The sequence below is a fragment of the Zalophus californianus genome, chromosome 1 (genome assembly GCF_009762305.2).
Source record: "Zalophus californianus isolate mZalCal1 chromosome 1, mZalCal1.pri.v2, whole genome shotgun sequence".
Classification (NCBI taxonomy): domain Eukaryota; kingdom Metazoa; phylum Chordata; class Mammalia; order Carnivora; family Otariidae; genus Zalophus; species Zalophus californianus.
Window position 1 is genome coordinate 145,200,918 of NC_045595.1, and position 16,268 is coordinate 145,217,185.

The 16,268-nt window shown below is 35.9% G+C and overlaps 1 protein-coding gene across 11 annotated transcripts in view; it reads left to right on the forward strand.

Moving 5' to 3' along the window:
* DLG1 (discs large MAGUK scaffold protein 1) overlaps window positions 1-16,268 on the forward strand; it is a 257,181-nt gene that overhangs the window by 170,142 nt on the left and 70,771 nt on the right. For all 11 annotated transcript variants that reach the window (XM_027583079.1, XM_027583081.1, XM_027583082.2 and 8 more), the window contains 2 exons: window positions 8,063-8,183; window positions 13,512-13,668. In XM_027583079.1, coding sequence (XP_027438880.1) covers window positions 8,063-8,183; window positions 13,512-13,668 — 278 coding nt within the window. The remainder of the gene's footprint in view (window positions 1-8,062; window positions 8,184-13,511; window positions 13,669-16,268) is intronic.

The window sequence follows — 16,268 nt, forward strand, 5'->3', positions numbered from 1 at the left end:
TTGGCTTCTTTCACATAGTAATATGCATCCAGGGTTTCCCATATCTTTTCATGGCTTATAGCTCCTTTCTTTTTAGTGCTGAATAACTCTTTGGGTGTATCACAGTTTATTTATCCATTCACCAGTGGAAGAACATCTTGGTTTCTTATAAATTTTGGAAATTATGAATAAAGCTGCTTTAAGTATCTGTGGGCAGGTTTATGTGTGGACAGAAGTTTTCATCTCCTTTTGGTGAATACCAAGGAACATGATGGCTGGGTCAGATAGTAAGAATATGTTTAGTTTTATAAGAAATGGCCAAACTGTCTTCCAAATTGACTGTACTCCAGCCATGAGAGTTCCTGTTGTTTCACGTTCTTACCAGCATTTGATGTTATCATTGTTCGGTATCTGGGCCATTCTAATAGATGTACAACAGTTTTAATTAGCATTTTCCTGATGACGTGTGGTGTGGAGCACCTTTTCATATACTTATTCACCATCTTTGGTTTTCGGTGAGGTGTCTGTTAAGGGTCTTTGGCACATTTTAAAATTGAGTTATCTTACTGTTGAATCTAAGAGTTCTTTGTATACTTTGGCCCACAGTCCTTTATCAGGTATGTCTTTTGCAAATATTTTTGTCCCAGTCTGTGGCTGGTCTTTTAATTTTTTAGACAGTGTCTTTTTCAGAGCAGAAACATTTTAATGAAATCTAGCTTTTTTATTCTTTTGTTTTCATGGATCCTGCCTTTGGTGTCATTGCCATATCCAGAGTCATCTAGATTTTCTCCTATGTTATATTCTAGGAGTCTTATAGTTTTGTGTTTCACATTCAGGTCTGTGATCCACTTTGAATTAATTTTGTAAGGTTTATGTCTAGATTCATTTTTTTTTCTTTTGCATGTGGACATCCAATTGTTTCAACACCATTTGTTGAAAAGACTGTCTTTGCTCATACTGCCTTTGCCCCTCTGTCAAAGATCAGTTGACTATATTTATAGTATGCTTCTGGACTCCCTGTTCTGTTCCATTTTTATCTATTTTTCTGTTCTCTTTCCAATACCACACTGTCTTGATTACTCTAGCTTTATAGGAAGTCTTGAACTCAGGTAGTCTCAGTCCTCCGACTTTGTTCTTCAATATTTTGCTGTCTTTTGTGGGTCTTTTGCCTCTCCTTATAAACCTTAGGATTAATTTGACAATATCCACAAAATAACTTATTGGTATTTTGATTGGGATTGTAGTGAATCTGTAGATCAAGTTGAAAAGAACTAATTAGGGGCACCTGGGTGTCTCAGTCGTTAAGCGTCTTGCCTTCAGCTCAGGTCGTGATCCCAGGGTCCTGGGATCGAGCCCCGCATCTGGCTCCCTGCTCAGCAGGAAGCCTGCTTCTCCCTCTCCCACGCCCCCTGCTTGTGTTCCCTCTCTCTCTGTGTTTCTCTCTGTCAAATAAATAAAATCTTTTAAAAATAAATAACTAATTATCTTGACAGTATTGAGTCTTTCTACCCATGAACATGGAATATCTATTTAACTCTTCTTTGATCTCTTTCATCAGAATTTTATTGTTTTATTCACATAGATCTTCTATACATTTTGTTAGATTTATACTTAAGTATATCGTTTTGGGGGTGCTGATGTAAATGGTATTGTCTTTTTAATTTCAAATTCCACTTGTTCATTGCTGGTATATAGGAGAGCAATTGACCCTTTTTGGCAATTGACTTTTATATATTAACCTTGTATCCTGCAAACTTGCTAAGATTGCTTATTAGTTCCAGGAGTTTTTTTGTCGATTTTTTCAGATTTTCTACATAAATGATCATGACATCTACAAACAAAGAGTTCTGTTATTTCTTTCTCAGTCTATATACCTTTATTTCCTTTTCTTGTCTTACCACATTAGGACATTCTTTACTCGTTCCTCTTCTTAATAGTAAAACTTCAAGTTTCTCACTCTTAAGTTTATAGATACACTTTAACAAGTTGATGATACTCCCTTCTGTTCCTAGTTTACTGAGAGTTTATATCATAAATTGATACTGGGTTTTCTCAAGTGCTTTTTCTGCATCCATTGATCATGTGACTTTTCTTCTTTAGCCTGTTGATGTGATAGATCATATTAATTGATTTTCAAATGTTGAACCAGCTTTGCATACCTGGGATAAATCCCATATGCTTACGGTTTACAGTCCTTTTTATACATTGTTGGATTTGATTTGCTAATAGTCTGTTGATTTTTCCATCTATGTTCATGAGAGATATTGTTCTATAGTTGTTGTTTATTTTTCTTGTAATTTCTTTGTCTGGTTCTGTTGTCTGGGGTAATGCTGACTTCATAGAATGAGTTAGGAAGCATTCCCTTGGCTTCTGTCTGCTGGAAGAGATTATAGGGAATTGGTATAATTTCTTCCTTAAATACTTGTTTGGTGGAACTCATCAGTGAACCTAGCTGGGCCTGATAGATTCTGTTTTGGAAGGCAATCAGTTATTGATTCAGTTTCTTTAATAGATATAGGCTGTTCAGATGGTCTATTTTGTGTGTGTGGGTTTTGGCAGATTGTGTCTTTCAAGGAATTGGTCCATTTCATCTACGTTACAAAATTTGTGGGCATAGAGCTGTTCGTAATATTTATTTTCCTTTTAACGTCCATGGGATCTGTCATGATGTCCCCTCCTTTCATTTCTGATATTAATAATTTTTCTTCTCTTTTTTTCTTAGCTTGGCTCAAGGCTTACTAATTTTATTGATCTTTTCAAAGAAGCAGCTTTTGGGGGCGCCTGGATGGCTCAGATGGTTAAGTGTCTGCCTTTGGCTCAAGTCATGATCCCAGAGTCCTGGGATCGAGTCCCGCATCGGGCTCCCTGCTCCTTGGGAGCCTGCTGTGTCTCATGAATAAATAAATAAAAATCTTAAAAAAAAAAAAAAGCAGCTTTTGGTCCTACTGATTTTCTCTATTGATTTCATGTTTTTTAATTTCATTGATTTCTGCTCTAATTTATTTCTTTCCTTATTTTAATTTGCTCTTTTTTAGTTTCATAGGGTAGAAGCTAAGATGACTCATTTTAGATTTATAGTATTGAATACATTCAATACTATAAATTTCCCTCTTAGCACTGCTTTCACTCTATCCCACAGTTTTGATATACCATGTTTTCATTTTCACTTAGTTCAAAATATTTTTAATTTCTCCAGAGATTTCTTTTTTGATCCATGTACTATTTAGGAGTGTATTATATAATCCCTACATATTTTGAGATCTCCAGCTATCATTTTGTTACTGATTTCTTTTCATTCCATTGTGATTTGAGAGCAGACATTGTATGATTTATTTTTTTTAATTTGCTAAGATGTGTTTTATGGCCCAGGATGTGGTCTGTCTTGGTGAATGCTCCATGTGAGCTTAAGAAGAATGTATGTTCTGTTGTTGGATGGAGTAGTCTATAGGTGTCCATTATATCCTGTTGATTAATGATATTGTTGAGTTCATCTATGTCCTTACTGATTTTCTGCCTCATATATCTGTCCATGCATAAGAAAAGAGTGTGCATCCATCTGTTTCTCCTTGCAGTTCTCTCATTTTGGCCTCACATAGCTTGACACTTCTTGGATGCATACGTGTTAAGGATTGTATATCTTCTTGGAGAATTGACCCTTTTGTCATTATGTAATGCCCTTCTTTATCCCTCATAACTTTATTTATTTTGAGTCTTCTCTGTCTGAAATTAATGTAGTTACTCCCACTTCCTTTTATTAGTGTTAGAATGGTAATATCTTTCTCCATCCCTTTACTTTTCATCTATGTGTGCCTTTATAAAGTGCCTTTCCTATAGACAGTATATAATTGGGTCTTGTTTTTGATCCACTCTGATAATCTTGGTCTTCTAATTGGTGCATTTAGACCATTGATGTTGTGATTATTGATACAGTTGGATTAATATCTATTATATCTGTTACTGTTTTCTATTTGTTGCTCTTGTTTCTGTATTTGTCATCCACTCTTTTTCTGTCCTTTACAATTTTATTCAAACATTTTATTCCATTTTCTCTCCTTCCTTAACAGTTATAGTCTCGCTTTACTTTTTTTCAGTGGTTACCCTAGAGTTTGCAATATACATATCAACTAATTCAAGTCCACTAACAGTATACAGCTTCATAGGTAGTATAAGTACCTTAAAATAAAACTAATTCCTCTCTCCCATCCCTTGTACCATTGCTGACATTCATTTCACTTATACATATACATACACACACACATATATATACACACATAAGCAAATGTAGTTGAATACAGTGTCACTACTATTAGTTTCTGAGAAGTAAGATGTAATTCTTATCTTTGTACCTCTATCAGTATAGTGGGTTTTTTTTCCCTGTGACTTCTTTTAAGATTCCTCTCCTTCCCCCCACCTTTTTCCCTCTCATTTGAAAAGGATATTTCTACATGTAATTTTCTTGGCATTTAACCTAATTGGTGTTTCCTGAGCTTCCTAGATCTGTGGTTTGATGTCTGTTGTTAATTCGTAGTCATTATTGTTTCAAATATTTTTTCCATCCTTTCTCTCCTTCTACATTTGGTATTCCCATTTCTTATATGGGTTTGATGTCTGATGTTAATTCTTAGTCATTATTGTTTCAAATATTTCTTCCTAGATCTATGGTTTGATGTCTGATGTTAATTCTTAGTCATTATTGTTTCAAGTATTTCTTCCATCCTTTCTCTCCTTCTACATTTGGTATTCCCATTTCTTATATGTTACACCTTTTGTAGCTGTCTCACCATTCTTGGATATTTTGTTTTGGGTTTCTTTTGTTTCATTCTCTTTTTTCTCTTTGCTTTTCAGTGTTAGTGGTTGCTATTGAGATATCCTTAAATTCAGAGATTCTTTTCTCAGCCATTGCCAGACTATTAATAAGCCCATCAAAGGCATTCTTCATTTCTGTTAACAGTGTTTTTGTTGTCTAGTATTTCATTTTGTTTCTCTTAGAATTCCCACCTCTCTGCTTACCTTGCTTATCTGTTTTTGCATACTGTCTATCCACTTGATCCATTAGCATGTTAATCATTTTATTTTTTTTTAGAAAGAGACAGCAGGGGGGAGGGGCAGAGGGCGAGGGAGAAAGAGTCTCAAGCAGACTCCACACTGAGCACCAGCCCGACTTGGGGCTTGATCTCATGATGCTGAGATCACGACCTGAGCCAAAACCAAGAGTTGGACGCTTAACTGACTGCACAACCCAGGCACCCTTCATCATTGTTGTTCTAAATTCCTGGTCTGATATTCCAACATTGCTGCTATGTCTGAGTCTGTTCTCATGTTTGCCCTGTCTCTTCCAACTGTGTTTTTGCCTTTTATTATGTCTTGTAATTTTTTCCTGATAGCCAGGCATGATGTACTGGGTAAAAGGAACTGCTGTAAATAGGCCATTAGTAATGTGACGATAAGGTGTTGGGGAGGGAAAGTGTTCCTAGTCCTGTGATCAGGTCTCAAGTCTTTTAATGAGTTTGCACCTCTGGAATGTAAGCTACACAGTGCTTCTCAGTATTCTCACTTCCTCCCTTAGGTGGATAGGATGACCAGAGTGGACTGGAGTTATTTCCCTTACCCCAGGTCACTGGTCTCTGATAAAACCCTAGCAGGCTAGGCTTTGATAATTTCTCCTGAGGGCAGACTCTGTTATGAAAAACAGAATGCTCTTGTGTATTTCAGAATGGTTTGTTTTCCCTTCCTCCTGTTGGCAGCACAAGATTTTTCTCCACTATTCACTGTGAGAGCCTGGTAGAGATCCAGGAGGTAAAACTCAAAAATGTGTGGGCTCCCCCAGTAACAGGGTCCCCCAGGAGTGTTTTGGGTTTGGGGGAGGGGTTGTTTGGTTTTTTGGTTTTTGGGGTTTTTTTTCTTCAGTTTACCATATTTTTTTTTTTATTATGTTCAGTTAGCCACTGTATAGTATATAATTAGTCCTTGATGCAGTGTTCAACAATTCATTAGTTAAGTATAACACCCAGTGCTCATCACAGCACTTGCCCTCCTCAATACCCATCACCCTGTTACCCCATCCGCCCACCCTCTTCCCCTCTGAAACCTCCAGATTGTTTCTCGGGGTCTATAGTCTCTCATGGTTCATCTCTCTGATTTCTCTGCCTTTGGATTTCCCTCCCTTCCCCTATGGTCCTCCATGCTATTGCTTGTGTTCCACATATGAGTGAAACCATATAATAATTGTCTTTTTCTGTTTGACTTACTTCACTTAACGTAATCCCCTCCAGTTCCATCCATGTCGATGCAAATGGTGGGTATTCATTGTTTCTGATGGCTGAATAATATTCCATTGTGTAGATACACTGCATCTTCTTTATCCATTCATCTGTTGAAGGGCATCTTGGCTCCTTCCACAGTTTGGCTATTGTGGACATTGCTGCTATGAACATTGGGGCGCAGGTGCCCCTTTTTCTCACTACATCTCTATCTTTGGGGTAAATACCCAGTAGTGCAATTGCTGGGTCATAGGGTAGCTCTATTCTTAATGTCTTGAAGAACCTCCATACTGTTTTCTAGAGTGGCTGTACCAACTTGCATTCCTACCAGCAGTGTAAGAGAGTTCCCCATTCTCCACATCCTCGCCAACATTTGTTGTTTCCTGTTTTGTTAATTTTTGTCATTCTAACTGGTGTAAGGTTGGTATCTCATTGTGGTTTTGATTTGTATTTCCCTGATGGCTACTGATGTTGAGCATTTTTTCATGTGTCTGTTAGCCATTTCTATATCTTTTTTGGATTAAGTGTCTGTTCATGTCTTCTGCCCATTTTTTGACTGGGTTATTAGTTTTTTGAGTGTTGAGTTTGAGTTCTTTATAGATCTTGGATATCAGCCCTTTATCTGTAATGTCCTTTGCAAATATCTTCTCCCATTCCGTGGGCTGCCTCTTAGTTTCGTTGACTGTTTCCTTTGCTGTGCAGAAGCTTTTTATCTTGATGAAGTCCCAGAAGTTTATTTTTGCTTTTGTTTCACTTGCCTTTGGAGCCATGTCTTAAAAGAAGTTACTGTGGCCGATGTGGAAGAGGTAATTGCCTATGTTCTCCTCTAGGATTTTGATGGATTCCTGTCTCACATTGAGGTCTTTCATCCATTTTGAGTTTATCTTTGTATATGGTGTAAGGGAATGGCCCAGTTTCATTCTTCTATATGTAGCTGTCCAATTTTCCCATCACCACTTATTGAAGAGACTGTCTTTTTTTCCATTGGATATTTTTTCCTGATTTGTCAAAGTTGACCATAGATTTGAGGGTCCATTTCCCCAGGAGTGTTTTTACTGGCCCATACTGAACCTCCAGCAATTTGCCAGTTACAATTCAGGTTTCTCTACCCCAGCACTAGTTCCCACAGAGGTTTCTGCCCTGGTAAGTTATAATTCTCTGTATTCACCTACCATTTTCTCCAGTTTGGGGGGCAGGAGTTTGCCCTGTCATCCCCCTTATCTTAAGGATCTAAGAAGAGTTATTGAATTTTTAGTTTGTTTAGCTTTTTAGTTGTTGTTAGAACAGAGAGTGATGACTTCCAAGCTTCTTTTATGTCAAACTGGAAGCCAGAAGTCCCTTAATTTATTGTAATATTTTTGAGCATAATCTTTCTGAGCCTATTTTTAAGTTTTTGGTTTTCATTATTCACAATTAAACTTGAAGTAATAGAAATTTTTTTAAACAACCTGCAGAATGACTTATCACAAAAATTAAGTTACTGTACTTTAGATTTTGTATTATAGTCTTTTCTAGGACAGTCTTTTAAATGACCTTTCCTGGATTTCACTGTGCAAATTAGTTAATGTAAAACTACTTTTTAGTTCTGTTTTCTCAAGAGAAACCAAATGGTATAAGTTTGCTTTACTGATCTGAGTATCTATACTAGTTTTTACCTGGAAACTTGAGCTTGTCTAATTTTTTACCCGGTAAGTCTTTTCTACGAACTTACGTAAATAAGCGGATATGAATTATATACATTAACCTTAAAATTGATAATTCACAAATGCAGTACTGAATGGCTCATTTCACTTAAAGTGCTTTTTACTTTCTTTATTTTGAAGCTTCTTCTCAACCTGTTGATAACCATGTTAGCCCATCTTCCTATTTGGGCCATACACCAGCATCACCAGCCAGATACTCACCTGTTTCAAAAGCAATGCTTGGAGATGATGAAATTACAAGGTGAGGAACTGAACGTTTGTCCTTCTTAAAAAAAGCCAACTGTTAGAAGGAGTTATAATCAGTTTACAGCCACAGTTTTCAGGACTAAAAAATTTTACTGATAGATAATGAACTTAAACCTTAGTTTTTTTCATTGGAGGGTTCATTGAAGAGGCTGAAATATAAAAATATTTTATATTCCAAATCGCTGCCCTTTTTAAAAACATAGTACTTATTTTTCAGGAATGGTTAATTGTTCTTAGAAATTAGCATAGGTAAAACTGAGTTAAGAATATACATATGTATATTTAAAACTAACTTTTCATATATTCCTATTTGTTATAGCAATCATTTGATTCATGTTTAGAATTCAACAAGTGATATTTTCTTTGCTTAATATGTATCTTTGATAACCTCACTCCTAAAATTTACCTTGATCTGACTTTACTGTTTTAAATAAAGTTTGTAGGGGCGCCTGGGTGGCTCAGTCGGTTAAGCGTCTGCCTTCAGCTCAGGTTATGATCCCAGGGTCCTGGGATCGAGCCCCGCATCGGGCTCCCTGCTCAGCGGGAAGCCTGCTTCTCCCTCTCCCTCTGCCCGCTGCTCTGCCTACTTGGCCTCTCTCTCTCTGTCTCTCTCTCTGTCAAATAAATAAATAAATAATCTTTAAATAAAGTTTGTAAATCTTTCTTTTTATTCCCAAAGAACTCTTAAGTAGGTGGGAAAAAATAAGTGAAAAATATTTTAGATCTTTTTCATGATTTAATATAAAAATAAGATGTTAACATTTATACAGATTGCTTTATAATTTGTACAAGTATTTCATATTATAACATTTAACATTAAATGTCTGCTGATTAATGTCTGTTTTGTGTTTTTATTAATTGCATTATTGTTGGCATTATTATTTTTGAGCTTTCAAAATTATAATTACTCTTGTCAGACTCCTGACTCTAGGAGTCTTAAAGAGATCATTAAGGTCAGGTAGGAAAGAATATTCATCTATGTTCTTTTTTTTCAAGAGTTAGCAATATTGAAAACTTAATTTATAAATATGTGCTCAGTAATTGTGTTTGGAGTGAAAATTAGAAACAGTATTTGTGGTTATCTCTTTGTCATATGAATTTTCAAGACTGTTAGTCTTTAGGCTGTGCTCCTATACTGATCTGTCGTGGCTTTGTTGTTGTTTTCTAATAGTGCCAATTTATAGAAGTAAAGAGGAAAAATAGTTAATGGCTTATCTAGCCTTTAATTTCTACATATTTTTCAAACTAAAAAGTATGTTATATTGGTGTCTTGATTACTGTTCCCCATCTTTTTTCATTACATATCTTTTCTCTAGAATATTGTATTGGACTTTTTTAGTATTACACAAGTCTACCTGTCTTCTCTACTTTTGTGTGAAAATCAGGTGGTTGATTACTGCATATGCCTTCCTAAAACATGTGTTTTATCACTCCCTTTTGATAATTACACAACTTTGTCCAGATATGAAGTACAAAAATCTTTACCCTCACATTAGAAGTTCTCCACAATTTGACCCTAAGCAGTCTTTCAGAGGTTATCTCACATTACCAATTTAAAAGAAGGAAAAGAAAGAGGGCACCTGGGTGGCTCAGTTGGTTAAGCGTCTGCTTTCAGCTCAGGTCATGATCTCAGGGTCTTCCTGGGATCCAGCCCTGTGTCAGGCTCCATGCTCAGCAGGGGAGCCTGCTTCTCCCTCTCCCTTTGCCCCTATTTGTGTGCTTTCTCACTCACTCACTCTGTCTCTCAAATAAATAAGTAAAATCTTTAAAAAAACAAATAAATAATATAAAATAAAAAAGGAAAAGAAAAATCCCAACATACAGAAAATTGATGATTCTAAAGTTCATTCTTTAACAGCTTTATTGAGATACGATCCACATATCGTACACTTCTCCCATTTAAAATGTAAACTCAAAATTTTATTTGTATATTATTTTTTTTAAGGACTTTTTTTTAAGATTTTATTTATTTGACAGAGAGAGATAGAGTACAAGTAGGGGGAGTGGCAGGGAGAGGGAGAAGCAGGCTCCTGCTGAGCAGAGAGCCCGACGCAGGACTCGATCCCCGGACCCTGGGATCATGACCTGAGCCAAAGGCAGATGCTTAACCTCCTGAGCCACCCAGGTGCCCCACATTATTAATTTTTTTTAAATGTGCGATTCATTGGCATTAATTCCATTCCCAACATTAGGAAATCATCACCACTGTTTCCAGGACCTTTTTGCCACCTCAAACAAACTGTAGCCATTAAGCAGTAATTCCTATTTCCCTCTCCTCCCAGTCCCTGGTAACCTCTGGTCTAGTGTACTTTGTGTCCTATACATTTGCCTATCCTAGATTGTTCATATAATCTTTCAACTCTTTTGTGTCTGACTTCTTTCGTTTAGCATAGTGTTTTCAAGATTCATCCATGTTGTAGCATGTATCAAAACTTCATTCCTGCGGTGCCTGGGTGGCTCAGTCAGTTAAGCGTCTGTCTTTGACCCAGGTTATGATCCCAGAGTCCTGGGATGGAGCCCTACATCAGGCTCTCTGCTTAGCAGGGAGCCTGCTTCTCCCTCTACCTCTGCCTGCCGCTCCCCCTGCTTGTGTGCTCTCTCTCTGTCTCTCTGTCAAATAAATAAATAAAATCTTTAAAAAAAAAAAAGTCTTCATTCCTTATGTAAGCTGAAAATATTCCATTATGTGTATATACCACATTTTATTTATCCATTCATCTGTTGATGGACACTTGGGTTATTTCCACCTTTTGAGTATTGAGAATAATGCTCTGATAAACATTGGCTTGCATGTATTTGCTTGCATCCTTGTTTTCACTTCCTTTGAATACATTCTGAGGAGTGGAATTGCTGAGTCACACAGTCATTGTATGTTTACGTTTATGAGGAACCATTTGTTTTTTATAGCACCCACATCATTTTACATTCCCACCATCAATATATGAGGGTTCCCGTTTCTCCACAACCTCAACCAATACTTGTTTTTTCTCTTCCGTTTTGTTTTATAGCCATTATAGTAAGTGGGATGTATCTCGTGATTTTCATGCATTTCTCTAATGACTAATAATGAACATCTTTTCATGTGCTTATGTTATTTGAAAAAATCAGAATTTATTTTCCTCTGAAATACTGCTGGATTTTAGCAGAATATTTTAAATTATTATATAAAATTTATATTTATATAAAACTAATTCATATATATGTGTGGCTTTTTGCTTCATACAAATATATTTTTTTCTTTTCAAGTTTTTATTTAAATTCCAATTAGCACACAGTGTAATACTAGTTTCAGGTGTAGAATTTAGTGATTCATCACTTACATACAACACCCAGGGCTCATCACAAGTGCCATCCTTAATACCCGTCACCCATTTAACCCATCCGCCCTCCCACCTCCTCCATATATGTTTTAAAGTCGTAGAAACTCTAAACTGTGAGTCCATCATCTAACAGTGAAATAAAATATCAATATAGTGAAACCTGTTTTGTGCCCTGATCCTCTCCTGCCTCTCCTACACTGCCTCACCAAGTGAACTGTTTTCCTGAATTTGGATTTATTATTCCATTTCTTTTTATATATGTGTATATGTGTTTAATATTTTCTAAACAATTATTTGGTTTTGCTCTTTTTGATAAGAAAGTATAATTTTGTTAACCCTGTAAGTGAACTGGCAAAGCTGATTAATGATGAAAACCTATGTGTGACTAGAAAATGCCAGTTTAAGTTTTTAGCAAATACTTAAGATTAATTCCACATTATATGGAAGGATCCCTAAAATTCATTTTTTAAAAATATTTACCTCTGGGGCGCCTGGGTGGCTCAGATGGTTAAGCGTCTGCCTTCGGCTCAGGTCATGACCCAAAAGTCCTGGGATTGAGCCCCGTCCACATTGGTCTCCCTGCTCAGCGGGGAGTCTGCTTTTCCCTATCCCCTCTGCTCCCCCTGCTTGTGCACGCGTGCGCGTGCGCTCTCTCTTTCTCTCTCTCTAATAAATAAAATCTTTTAAAAAATTACTTTTGTTAAGCCTTTTGTTACCAATAACTTTTTGAAATGTTCTAAAAAATCCAGTTAAATTTTTTAAAAATATTTACCAAATATGATACATTCTAATATTCTGTATCTCATCATACCTGCTGCTGGAATTTTCATGGTCTTACTATAAATGCTATTCACACAACCATTTATAACTGGCAGCAAATGGGAAACACTAGTAGTGGTAAGTTGTATTCTGATTTCAGAGATTTTAAAAAATAGGGGATGAGATGATGGACTCTGAAAAACAAACTGAGGGTTCTAGAGGGGAGGGTGTGGGGGGATGGGTTAGCCTGGTGATGGGTATTAAAGAGGGCACGTTCTGCGTGGAGCACTGGGTGTTATGCACAAATAATGAATCATGGAACACTACATCAAGAAGTAGTGATGTATGGTGATTAACATAACAATAAAAAATTTAAAAAAGGGGACGGGGAGAAGGCTCATCTTAGAATGGGTGAACAGCAGAGAGAGAGATGGAAGTTTGTGACTTAAGTAAAAAATAATTATATAGAAAGTTTAGAGATGGGCAGTTCCAGCAATTATGTAGCAACCCTTAGGTCCATGGTGTCTCTGGGATTCTTCTGGTCTTACCTTCATGGTTAGAATATGTCTAAATCAGTAATGGGATTTTATTGTTCATTTTTTGTGTGGGGGTGGATTTTGGGTGGGGAAGGGAACAAAATGTGCTTTGTTTTTGTTACGGTCTATCTTTCCTTGGGAAATGACAATAAAATTTACCTTTATTTCTCAGAGGCCAAAATAGGGTCTTAGCCTCAACTTAGCAAAGAGGAATGAGATTGCTATGACTGACTTAGGTTAGTCATGATTCATCCTTTTGAGACTGGAAAAAGGGCCTACCTTTTCTAAGACAAAGGTTTATCTGCCTTTACAACATCTAGGAAGTAAGGGCAGTGACTGCTTCATAGGTAATATGTGTACAACATCAGCTTTTCATAAGGGTATATATTTCTTGAGTAGGTTCTTTATGTCATTTTTTTTAATTACCACAATTTTTTCTCCTTTTTGTTTTAGTTTCATGTTTGTTTTTTAACAAAAATCATTGGTTTTTAACAAGGATTTTTAGCTTTTATTTAAAATTAGAATTTTTCCTTTTAATTTCTAAGCCTCTTAGAATCTCTCTACTCTGCCTTGAAAACCTTTTTAATTTTCATCTAGCTTTCTTTATAGTTTGATAATATAAGAGTTATCAGTAGAGCATTCTCACTGATACAATGTCAAGTTCTATATAAAATTTCTAAGGTGTTCAATATTTTTCTAATTTTTTAGGGAACCTAGAAAAGTTGTTCTTCATCGTGGCTCAACAGGCCTGGGTTTCAACATTGTAGGAGGTGAAGATGGAGAAGGAATATTTATTTCCTTTATCTTGGCTGGAGGACCTGCTGATCTTAGTGGAGAGCTCAGAAAAGGAGATCGTATTATATCGGTAGGATATGTTAATCAAATTATGTTTTTATTATTATAACTATGACCTGACCTATTATTAAAAGTTTTGTTTTTTACATCCTAAAGTTATGGGAGATATTTTGGTTATTTTCTTACCATTTTGCAACTTAATTGTAGGATTGCAGTGTTGTCAGAGAACATGTTCTGTAGGATAGATTTTCTTTTGATATTTGACTTAACCTGTAAGCGGGTCAGTCTTTATAAATGTGCTTGAAGAAAGCATGTATTCTCTATTTGTTGACTGTGAGGTTATCTGTATGTTTACTAACCTTGTTATTTGTGTAGTGCAGATCTTTATACTTTAACCTGTTGTCTGATGTATTATTAAAAAAAACTTTTTAAGCTTCTGAATGTGATGGTGGGTTTAGCAGTTTGTCCTTGCAGTGGTATTTAATTTTTATATCTTTGAAACTATGTTATTAGATGCATCTAAGTTTAGAATCATTATTCCTTCCTGGTGAGTTGAAATTTTTTATCATTATGTAATAATCCTCTTTATAATAATGGTTTTTACCCTAGAAGCTATGTTGCCTGATATTCATATGGCTCTTTTTGGCTTGATACTTGCTTCATCAAATTATCTTTATTTCACCCTCACTTGTAAATATAATTCAGTCTAAAGTGCTAGGTTGACAGCTGTTGTCTGTCAGTACTTTGAAGATAACTGTTTTATGCTATCTGGCTTCTTCTGTTGCTGTTTACAAAGATCTGCACTGTATCTTGTTTGCAAGTGATTTGGTTTGTTCTTTTTTTTCACTGACTGCTTTTTAAAGTCTCTTACTTTTTTTGGTATACTACAGTTTAACTAAAATGTGTTTATATCTAGCATTTTATTTATTCTTTTTGGGATTCATTCTGCTTCCTGGATCAGAGGAGTCCTGTCTTTAATCAATTCTGGAATCTTAGCCAGTATTTTTTTCAAATTTTGCCTTTCCCACATTGTGTGGATTCTGTCCTCCTTCAGTTCCTTTGAGAGGATATTATCTTTCTGTTCTGCATGTCTTTTAACCCCAATTTCATATTTATCAACTCTCCTTGTACTTAATTTCAGTCATATCTGTTTTCTAGTTCATAAATTTTCTTCATCTCTTTAAGTGAAAACTATTTTTTTAATTTCAGAGTACCCTTTGCTTTCTAGAAATTCTTTGTGTTTTTTTTTTTCCAGTCTGTCTTGGTGGTTTTTGTGGATTCTTTGTTATTTATAGTTTCTAATATTCTTTTAGATTTTTTCCTTTAACTATTTTATCTTAAGTGCTATAAGTAATAGTTCTATTTTCTGAAGCTTATAGGTAACTAATGCATGTGACCTGTGATGAATTGTTTTATTCTAAATTTTACATTGTGAGTTTGTTTTCAGTAGTACTTGATAGAGTGATGGGAGAAAGAGAAAGAATAGATGGGGATGGTGGAAACCAGCCAAAACTTTACCTAACATGTAATGGCATCACTGGACTAGAAAAACTAATAAAAATTCTAGGAAGCCACAGAGCAAGTCTTAACACCTGTCAACTCTTTCCCATTGGTCTTGACTGAGTGCTCACATGCAATAAACCAAAGTTTGGGAACCAACAGAAGAGAACTGAGAAAAAAATCATTCCTGAATCATACAAGGTACCTGCTCAATAAAAATAGGGGACCTTGGGCAGAAGATCTGTGAAAACCAGCCCTGGGAACTCTGTACTTGAGCTGTTAAGATATAAGGGTTGGGGGGAGATAAGAGAGTTCAGAAAAAGCCCTCTGAGACTGTGTGGACAGAGTGATATCTCCAAGACACGGCAAGCCTGGGACAGATCTTGAGAACAAAGAGAACTTAAAACTGGCAGCAGGTTTATAAAGCAGACAGTTTTAACAGTCAGTAGTTCTGCTATAAAACGCTAAGTGATCCTGGTAGTCTCCAGGATCTAGTGCTAATACTTCCACCTTACATCCCTCAGGGGAAAACGTCTTAATCCTGCTCTCAAAACATCTGAAGCTAAACTTAATTAAAACTGCAATAAAATGTAGTTATAGTTCCCCCCACTCTTGTGGCCCAACACAAGGGTTGTTCCCTATTCTGGGATTAAATAGTACTTGTTTCAGCCTCTATTGTTATTTTATCTGAAATTGTCTATTTTACAATTAAAAATTACAAAACATGCAAAAAGAGGAAGAAAAGAAAACTAGTTGTCAAGACAGAAAGCAGTCAATAGAATTAAATCAAGAGAAGGCTCAGATGTTGAATTTACCAAACACGGACTTGAAAATAAGTATGATAAAATCATGATGAGGATGAGGTGATGATGATAAATACTAAATGTAGGAGTAAAGGTAGAAAATATGGATGAAAAGATTGGAGAATTTAGACACATCAATACTACAAAAAAGGATCCCATGGAATGGCTAGAAATTAAAAAAAACTGTCACAAATGAAAATTTTATATTTAAAAGACTTAATAGCACACTGGACTCAACAAAGGAAGGAATCCGTGAACTTGAGCCTAAGACAGACAAAGTTTCCAACCTGAAACATAAGGGGCAGTGTGTAGAATTTGGGAAGAAAAAGACCACAGAGCATCCAAGATCTATGGAACAGCATCAATC